The sequence below is a fragment of the Cicer arietinum genome, chromosome 4 (assembly GCF_000331145.2).
Source record: "Cicer arietinum cultivar CDC Frontier isolate Library 1 chromosome 4, Cicar.CDCFrontier_v2.0, whole genome shotgun sequence".
NCBI lineage: Eukaryota > Viridiplantae > Streptophyta > Magnoliopsida > Fabales > Fabaceae > Cicer > Cicer arietinum.
The window spans coordinates 42,684,227-42,694,385 of NC_021163.2; the positions used below are offsets into that span (position 1 = coordinate 42,684,227).

The window sequence follows — 10,159 nt, forward strand, 5'->3', positions numbered from 1 at the left end:
TGCCCGTTGGTGTTCAGTGTCTACAAACTGAATGTTTAGTACCCCTTTTTGAACAAAGTCCTTAATGACATGGTGTTTGATTTCCATGTGTTTAGCTCTAGAATGAATTATAGGGTTTCTGGTTAGGCAAATTGCAGATGTGTTATCACAATGGATGAGAATGTTGGATTCTAGGATTTTGTAGTCTTCAAGTTGATGTTTCATCCAAAGTAGTTGAGAACTTCAGCCAACTGCTGAAATCTACTCTGCGTTTACTGTTGACATTGCAATTGTATTTTGTCTCTTACTTGACCAAGATATTAAATTGTCACCTAAAAATATGCAGTTGCCAGTAGTGCACTTTCTCTCAAGTTTATCTCCAGCATAATCAGAATCACAATATCTACTAAGTTTTTACTTAGGAGATTTCTTGTAGAACAAGGTAAGGTTGATAGGGCCTTTTAGGTATATAAGGATTCTCTTAACAGTAGTTAAATGTGATTCTGTAGGGTCAGCTTGAAATCTTGCACATACATATACACTAAACATGACGTTAGGTCTGGAAGCGGTAAGGTAAAGTGTGGATCCTATAATTCCTCTATTAGTTTTCTGGTCAACTTTTTCGCCTGAATCATCTACTTGCATAAGTCTGCAATCACTAATTTTAAACTTCCTAAGAAGCTCTTTTGTATATTTAGTTTGATGAATGTATATACTTTTTTTACTTTGCTGAAATTGTATCCCTAAGAAGAACTTAAGTTTTCCCATCATACTCATTTGAAATTCAAGCTGCATCAATTTAGAAACTCTTGACAAAGAGTGCCATTAGTAGATTAAAAAATAATGTCATCAACATAAATTTGAATAATAAGAATGTTATCTCCTATTGATTTTTTAAAAAGTGTATTATCTACTTGTCCTCTTTCAAAGTTATTTTTCAGCAAGAAGTTACTAAGTCTATCATACCATTCCCTAGGTGCTTGTTTTAGACCATATAGAGATTTTCTACGTTTAAAAAAATGATTTGGAAATTCAAAACTTTCAAAACCTGGGGGTTGTTTAACATAGACTTTTTTCACTTATATAACCATTTAGAAAATCACTTTTAACATCCATTTGAAATAATGTAATGTTATTATTTGCAGTAAAAGAAAGTAAAATACAAATAGTTTCTAACCTGACCATTAGAGAAAATGTCTTAGTGTAATCAATGTACTCCTGCTAACTGTAGCCTTGTGCGACAAGTCTTGTCTTGTTTCTGACCACTTCACCTTTTTCATTTAGCTTGTTTCTGAAAATCCACTTGGTTCCAATAATGTTCTTCTCTTGTCTAGGTGCTAAGATCTCAAACATCATTCATGTCAAATTCATTTAACTCTGCTTTCATTGAATGAATCCATCGATCATCTATCAATGCTTTATCAATAGAGGTAGGCTCAATTGATGAAAATAAGCCAAACAAACTGGTATCTTTAAGTGATGATCTGGTTCTCGTATGATCACTTGCACTTCCAATTATTAGAGTTACAGGATAAGATGATTGATACTTCCATCCATATCTTTCTTATGAATTATCTTGACTATTTCGGACTTAATCAAATTCATCCTTTGAAGATTTGTCATATGTTTCTGATTTGCTTGTATCCTCTCATTTTTCAAGCTTTTCTGATTTGTTTGCATCTGCTTCCTTTTGTTTCGATAAACATGCATTATCATCATCTTGCTTTGACAAGCTTTGAGGCCAATTGAAGGTATAAACACGAGAAGGGGGGTTGAATTGTGTTTGCAAAAGTTGACAACTTTTTGATAATTTATAAAATAAATACAAATACTAGTTTCGTTTTGGTAACTTACTTAGAGTAGAAGCAATTGGATTTAGAGGTAGCAAGCAATGAAAGCATAAATAATTTGACACGTAGATTTATTTTAGTTTACCACTAACTTGGCTACATCCAGTCCCCTCATTCATAAGGTTTTAATCCACTAATTCAAATACCTTGAATTACGAAGCACCTGACCCTCCAAGCTAGTCTTCCCAAACAGCCTGACAACCCCAGACTTTTGAGGAATTAACCACCTTGACCCTACTAGCCAAGTTTTCTCCTAACAACCTGACAACCTCATATTGAAGAAGGAACTAAACCACTATCAGGTTGGATACAAAAGATTGGAACTTGAGTAGTTGTTTCTAACAAAACTGATAATAATAATAATAATAATAATAATAATAATAATAATAATAATAATAATAATAATAATAATAATAATAATAATAATAATAATAATAATAATAATAATAATAATAATAATAATAATTATAATAAAAATAATAATAATAGAAATAATAATAATAATAATAATAATAATAATAACAACAACAACTCTCACACTCTAAGAAAAGAACACTTAGAAAATATTTCTAACCTGAATAAGTGTTTCTCTCTTTGAACTGAAAGATGAATTGAGAACTTTGAGCTTGAGTTCTTCTACTCTTTTCTGTTTTTCGATGTTTTTCTCCTTTAGCCTTGAGTGTCTATTTATAGTGAAAATTTGGGCTTCAATTTAGTCCTTGTTTAATTCTGAATTGTATCTTGTTCAAATTGAGTTTGTAAATTCTCCAAATGAATTCTATTTCTATTTTTTTTTTTTGGATTAAGTTTGTAAACTCTTCAGATTGATTCTATTTTATTTTTGTTCAGATTGCGTTTGTAAATTCTTCAAATTGATTATGTTCATATTTTATTGTAGATAAATCTTGATCAAATCTTCATCAAATGTTGATCAAGTCTTCTTCAAATATTCTTCAAATCTTGACAATATCTTCTTTTCAACTTGGTCAAAGATTATAAATATGAATCAAATCTTTTTTTTTAAATTTTCTTCAATTATAAATTTGAATAAAATCTTATTTTAGATTTTCTTCAATTATAAATTTGAATGAAATCTTATTTAAGATTTTCTTCAAAAACATTAACCTTCGTTTATGCTCTTTGAAGTCAAATATATTGTTATCATAAAATAGTTTTGTTAACATCAAAATTCTAAATGTAAAACCAACTTGGTTCCAACAATATGTTGGAGAAAGGTATATGTTCCAAGACCTAACTTTGATCGACGAAAGCTAAATCAGTTTTGGAGGAAAGTAGAAAGGGTTGATTATTGGACACAACACGGTTGGTAAAAATCCGTTAACTTCTATAAATAATGTACTATTTGTAAAGGGACTAAAACATAACCTACTTAGCATAAGTCAATTAAGTGATAGTGGTTATGACATAGTCTTTATCAAAAGTCCTATAGAGCTATAAGTCAAAGGAACCTTTATAAAACCAACATTTTTAGCTTAGTAGAACAAAAGATCAAATTATTTGTGTTTGTAAGCAATGAATAACTGATTTGGCACAAGAGATTAGGCCATGCCAATTTGAGGTTAATCTCAAAATTTAAAAATTCCAACTTGTTCAAGGCTTGCCAAATCTCAAGTTCAAATCAGAAGTTCTTTGTGAGGCCTGTAAAACAGAGAAACAAACTAAGAGAGTTCTTTTACATCAAAGAATTTTGTTTCCACATGCAGACCTTGTGGAGCTTCTACACTTAGACCTTTTTGATCTAGTTAAAATGTCCTCGTTGAATGGTAAAAAAACATGTAGCGGCCATTGTTGATAATTACTCTAGATGAGCATGGGTTAAGTTTCTTAAACACAAGGATGAGTCTCATAAGGATGAGCATGGGTTAAGTTTCTTGATAATTTGACCATTAGGCAATTTTTTATTTCCCAATCTGATATGAGAAAATCTTCAAGATAGATATTGAGCATATTTGTTTAGATTACGTTTGAAAATTGATTCACTTGAGTGTTCCTTCATACACTTGATTAGATTTGGGCAAGAACGAATTTGAGCTTGTTCTTGAACCTTCAGAAGTAAGGATACGACTAAGTCCAATTCAATATGTTTCTCAATCTATCAAAGCCTCTGACCTTCCATCAGAGTTCTTGACTATTCTCCATCAAAATCATTGACTTTTATTCTTCATAGTCATTAACTTGATTGTTGGAATCAGATGTTGTGATGCTTGAACAAAGTTGTGTGACTTAGAATTAGTGGCATGAGAAACTTCACCTTTGTTGCATTATCAAGGTCAGATCAACGTCAGAGTGAGATGTGTATCAGAGGCAACACTCTTGAACGTGTTGCAATCATTAAAACCAAAATAAAATGAGCTTCAAAGGTAGGCTTGAAAATAATACACTTCATAGGCATGCTCAAAAATACTATTCATCAAAGGCATGCTAAATTTACTGTTCATTAGAGGCATATTTATGTTATTGTTCATCATAGGCATGGTTAAGTTATTGTTCATCATAGGCATGTTACAGTTATTGTTCATTAGAGACATGTTTAAGTTACTATTCATTAGAGACATGATACAATTACTGTTTACAGAAGTATGCTACAATTACTTTTCATCATAATCATGCTACATTTACTATTTATTAGAGGCATGGAACAATTATTGTTCATTAGAGGCATGAAATAATTACTATTCAATTAGTTCAATCTTATGGGATCTTAGTAAACTCATTACAAAAATAGTTTGTTTAGATCTTTGACTTCTTGAATAGCTGTTACCTTTGGTCTCCACTTATTGGAAAAACTTCTAAGGATCACAAAAGCGGACTTAGGTGTATATAAATTTTCTGGTTTTTAGAGACTTAGTGGATTATTTTTCTGATTTAAGATAATGTATGAAAAAGATAAATGGCAGAAAAATAAAGAACACACCAGTTTATCCTAGTTCCCCTTATAACCAAGGGTACATCCAGTCCTCTTGTACACCACAAGAGATTTTCCATAATTATTAGAATAAGTACAAATCCCACCCTAGGACCACTGCTACAAACTTCTAACACACTGCCTAAGATAGCACACCATTATCTTAGTTAGCAACACTTGAAGAAAGGAAGACAACCTTTCTCAATGATATGACAATGTAAAATTTGATGTACAATGATAACAATCTAATACAATTTCAAGTACAATAGAGAACCTTTCTCAATGATATGACAATGTAAAATTTGTACTTGAAATATGAAAGGAAGACTTTGAATAAATCAAAACATTTCAGAAAGTTTGTTCAAAGTTTTTCTAAGATTGATGTTAAGACGTTGAAAGCTTCCTTTTGTTAAGTATGATGCTATGAAGTATTTATACTCCTTAGACATCACTTCAGATTAGTGGCAATCATTCCTAGAGGTTTGATGAACATATGCAATGATCTAGGTTGAATTTGAATTGAAAAATTGCATTGTTTCGCAGTTGTATTCGGCTACAGCAGGAGTGTAGTCGAATACACCTCTTGTAACGTTCAGTTTTATTCAAATTTTACAGGTTGTATTCGAATACCAAAACCTTGTAGTCGAATACGGAACAGTGAATTTTGCCACTAACTTGGTTTTGTATTCGGTACACCATATTGTAGTTGAATACAAATGTGCAGTTTTAGCTACTGACTTAGCACTAGTATTTGAACACACTGTCTCGTATTCGAATACAGATGTTCAGTTTTAGCTACTGACTTAGCACTCGTATTCGATTACACTATCGCGTAGTCGAATATAGATGTTCAGTTTTAGCTACTGACTTGTCTGTATTTGGCTACACCATGCTGTATTCGAATACAACATTGTATTTTGCCAAAAATATTATTTTCAAACATTATTTATATATTTTGACACTTTGAAAATTCTTTTGATGCATATGCTAAAATGAAAGGTTCTCATGTGCATTTGAAATATAAGAATATTAGATTGCATCATGTACCTTTACATTATAAGACTTCTAGCATATTTGACCATAGTTGACTTTGATTGTTTGACTTCTTTTTGAGCTTGCAACTTGATCACTTTCCTTGGTCTTTGTCTTCATCAAAAACATAAGTATTTTACAGTAGTGTTTTGAGAACAGGTGAGTTTTGCGGTAACCCCAAAAAAACTTCAGTTGTTACTAAGTCAAGTCCAAATGGGTCAACATTGAAAATACATGTATATGAGCTTGTGTCTAGAGCTGTCAATTTTACAAACTCATTAATTATTGGCCCTAGCCCACATATTAGAGGGGCTAAAAGATTCTATAGTTTAAAATATTCCAAAAAAGAAAGCCCCAAAGTAAAAATAATCCCCTTAAAGTCATTATAATATTTTTTTTTCTCAAAGTTTAAAATATTCCAAAAAAATAAGATTTAAAAGTTTTTCTGACAAAAAACTATTTTAGATATTTTAGAGAAATTTTTTCGATATTTATTGAGAAAAATAAATTTCAAATAAAATATTTCAATTAAGAAAACATTGGACCTACAAGCCCTCTCACTTAAGCCCACAAAAAATAATGAAATAATAGATCAAAATTTTAAAAAATTTATTTCAATAAAAGGCCTAATGTAAGAGACATTGTATGAGATTTTTATGAAGAGAATTTAGACTTTAGGCCTTTATTGACAGCTCTACTTATGTCGGAAGCTGCATTCATATTGTAACATAAGGAATGCAATTTTGAGAACAAACTGTTAATTAAATATCCATGCCACAAATTTAGGAACACTTATTTTAACAAAAACGAAATCAATATATGTAGTAACTATAGTTAATTACCCCAACTCCATGTCCAAGTACAAGTGGAACTCCTCAAATTTGATAGATTTGACTTGATGGAATTGCTGGAAAAGGAGCTGGATAAAAGGAAGGCGATATGTTTTGTTAACATCTTTGTTACACTTTAATTATTTTAACAGAATCACAAGAGTGAAGATGAACTTTCTGTGATATAGAATCACCACAGTAAGTGAATTCTTTGAGATACAAAACATTTAATTTGATTGACTGGTCACATGGGTTATTAGATGCTTTCTCAAAAAATTAATGGCTTGTTTTATAGAAACGGTTTCAAGTAAAGGAGCGTGTACAATAACATCCGGTTGACTCTAATAGTAAAAATATTATTCTATTTTTTTTTATTTAGTTATTTTTTTTTAATAAGTGCGAAATATTTTTTATTTATTCACTTTTTTAATATATGCAAAATGTTTTACTAAGTTATTCTTTATGAAATAAAATGACTAAAACAAATTGAATTTTAGAAATAAAAAATTTACTAAAAACTGAATCGAATTTGATTTGCTTAGATTACATTAGATTCAATTACCTTGACAGATTATATTAGATTCAATTTTAAAACAAAATTTATTATCTTTTTCAAACAAACAAAAAAACGAAATTTATCATCACATAAAAGATCGAAAAATAAATAAACAAAATCTCAGGATCGGATTGTATAATTTTCTTTCAACTGTAATCGATTCGTCGCTAACATTTATGTATTCCAACGAGAAACTATCTTTCAAACATCTATAAATAAATAAATAGAAACAGAGAGAGTGAATACGAAACCATAATTTGCTGATAGAGTGAAAAAACGCGATGACGCAAGATCAAAGGAACAAGGTTTTAATGGAACAGCTAAAACAATCTCTTTTTTCAAAATTTCAAGCATGGAACCCCAGTTCTAGTTCCATCATCAAATCACCACACGTCTCCTCCTTCATTGACAATCGTCTTCCACACGTTTTCAAATCCTTCCACACTCCCACTCACCCTCCTTATTCTGCGGTAAATAATAAAATAACTCTTCTTAATTTCTTTTTCTTTATTTATTTTAAAACTATAATGCTTTAAAATATGCAACAAACATGTCCATAATCTCAAGGAAATTTAATTTATGTACTGGTGTGTATGTAGATGATAAAGAGAGCAGTGAAGGAATTGAATGAGGAAGATGGGTCGACTGATGAAGCAATATCTGAGTTCATTAGAAGGGAATATGAGAAAGATTTACCATTTGCCCATTCAACTATTCTTAAGGTTCATCTGATGAAGCTTTGCATGAATAGGGATCTTGTGTGTACCAAGAACGGGAGATATGTGCTTGTCGATTGTCAAAGTGAAGTGGCTGTAACAATGCTTGAAAGTGATAATAATGATGGAGAAGACTTTGATGACGAGGAAAGACGGCGAAGACTTTGATTGAAATATCAAAGAAATTACAAACATATAATTAAACTTTTATTATTAAAACATAAGTTTCATGTTTTTATATTCCAATGTTATGCCTTTCTTTTTTAGGTGAAATTTTACCTTATTGGCACTTGTGGTTTTTTAATTTTTTAATTTTTTTTATGTTTAAAAGGAGATATATTTATAGAGACAGTGTTAGTGAATGAAAAAACTGAGATTGAAGATGAAAGAAATTAATAACATGCATTTTTTTTTTAATTATAGTTGAATCTAGTAGTAGCGTAGCGATATGTCTTATCAGTGATTACAGATTAATTCATAGACTTTGGTAGTGATATGTTGTCACATATTCGTTGTTACAAGTCATATCATTATCACTAGGTTTAAATATACTAAAAAAAACATGTCACTAGATTGAATTAAATAAGGACTATATATTTTAAATTTAATTATAAAATTCCTTCGATAAAGAAAGAGTTTTAAGCAACAAGCAAGTAGAGATGTCTCTTGCAATTATTATGTTTGACTTGTCTTACTCATATATATGAATGTTTTTTAGATAACACACGTATCAGATAGTTGGTAAAAGATTCATTGTTAAGTAATTATCACATTGTTAGTTTTATATTAGTTAGTTTTATATTAGTTAGTTTTATCATGCCTTTACTTTTTTGGTTGTTATAACTATTTTGTTGATAGGCCATTATAAATACTCATATTGTATTTTCTTTCTCAATTAATAAAGAATGATGTATATTCAGTAAATATTCATTATGGTATCAGAAGTTTCCTTTTTATTACTTTTAAACCCAATTTGTCAAAATCTTAAATTTTCAAAATAAAAAAATAAAAATCTCCACATTCCAAACAGAACAACGCAGCACACTCTAAACCCTAAAATTCCAAATCGCCCAAATCGCACCTTCTTCCTCTTCTTTCTCTTCTTGGTTTTGCGCTTCTTTTCCTCTCATTTCCTTCGCCGAACGCTTCAATGGCAGGTTCTCATGATGATGATGATTCATCTACCACCTCTGCAACTATTTCTCAAGATGAATCGCAAAATCCATCATCGCCATATTACCTTCATCCTGGCGAAAATCCGGGCGCTTTTCTTATAAATCAAACTTTACAAGGGCCAAATTATTACAATTGGAGCCGTTTGATGAAACGTGCGTTGGTTTCCAAGAACAAAGCGAAATTCATCAACGGCAAGTTACCGATGCCGGCAGAAAATGATGTGTTATTTGATGCTTGGGAGCGCTGCAATATGATGGTAATTTCTTGGATTACTCGCACTCTTTCTCCTTCTATTGCTCAAAGTACAATACACATTGAGAATTCAAAAAGTTTATGGGATCATCTAAAGAATCGTTTTTCTAAAGGAGACCATTTTCGTTTTTCTGATCTGCTTCAAGATTTACACTCTATTAAACAAGGTGATAAATCGGTCTCTGATTTCTTTACTGCTTGGAGTATTCTTTGGGAGGAGTTAGAGGTTTTACGACCCATCACAGATTGTTCTTGCTCTTCTTCATCTGAGTGTAGTTTACAAAAATTAATGTTAGGTTATCGATCCTCTGAAGCCCTCACCTGTTTTTTAAAAGGCCTCAGTGACAATTATAATACGGTAAAAACCCAAATTTTGATGATGGATCCCCTACCTGATATAACCACAGCATTTTCTTTAATTTTACAGCAAGAACGACAAATTTCTGGTCCTTGTGTTGATGCTAAGGTTTTAATGAACTCTTCCATCCATGGTACTTCTAATGCTAATCCGAGAAATGGTTTAGGTCGTGGTAAAGGTCGCGGATCTGGTCGGGGCAGAGGTGGAGCTCCTCAACGACAATGTACTTTTTGCAACAGGCTAGGACACATTGTTGATCATTGTTAAGAACACCAAATATATTAATTCTTCAATTACTGATGATGATTCTGGGTCTGCTCCTAATGATCATAGTTCTCCGAAATCCAATCCATCTGATGGTAATGTCTCTCAATTTACTGCTGACCAAATTAATCAACTCAAACTTTTACTTCAACAATCTGCTTCCTTTTCTGAAAATCAATGTCAACCTACAAATCAAATTTCTCAAATTGCTGGAGTTTCC

General features: G+C 31.1%; 2 protein-coding genes and 1 long non-coding RNA gene across 3 annotated transcripts; 2 read left to right on the forward strand and 1 right to left on the reverse strand.

Moving 5' to 3' along the window:
* Positions 1 to 7,278: 7,278 nt before the first annotated feature.
* Positions 7,279 to 8,009, reverse strand: LOC113788204 (uncharacterized). The gene is made up of 2 exons (XR_003474701.2): positions 7,870 to 8,009; positions 7,279 to 7,638 (listed from the first exon to the last, which is right to left on the reverse strand). It is a non-coding gene; the product is annotated as an uncharacterized lncRNA (long non-coding RNA).
* LOC101493163 (uncharacterized) lies at positions 7,455 to 8,178 on the forward strand. The gene is made up of 2 exons (XM_004513148.4): positions 7,455 to 7,643; positions 7,773 to 8,178. Exons 1-2 carry the CDS (start codon positions 7,455 to 7,457, stop codon positions 8,055 to 8,057), a joined length of 474 nt encoding a protein of 157 aa, XP_004513205.1. The 3' UTR covers positions 8,058 to 8,178.
* An 861-nt stretch (positions 8,179 to 9,039) lies between these two features.
* Positions 9,040 to 9,942, forward strand: LOC113788203 (uncharacterized). Its single transcript, XM_027337715.1, has one exon. It carries the CDS (start codon positions 9,040 to 9,042, stop codon positions 9,940 to 9,942), a length of 903 nt encoding a protein of 300 aa, XP_027193516.1.
* Positions 9,943 to 10,159: the final 217 nt, after the last annotated feature.

Excerpts from the sequence above, each read along its gene's own strand:
- LOC101493163 (XM_004513148.4), top strand. The coding sequence starts at position 7,455 with ATGACGCAAGATCAAAGGAACAAGGTTTTAATGGAACAGCTAAAACAA. Across the intron at positions 7,644-7,772 it reads CTCACCCTCCTTATTCTGCG|ATGATAAAGAGAGCAGTGAA; the intron begins GTAAATAATAAA and ends GTGTGTATGTAG.
- LOC113788203 (XM_027337715.1), top strand. The coding sequence starts at position 9,040 with ATGGCAGGTTCTCATGATGATGATGATTCATCTACCACCTCTGCAACT.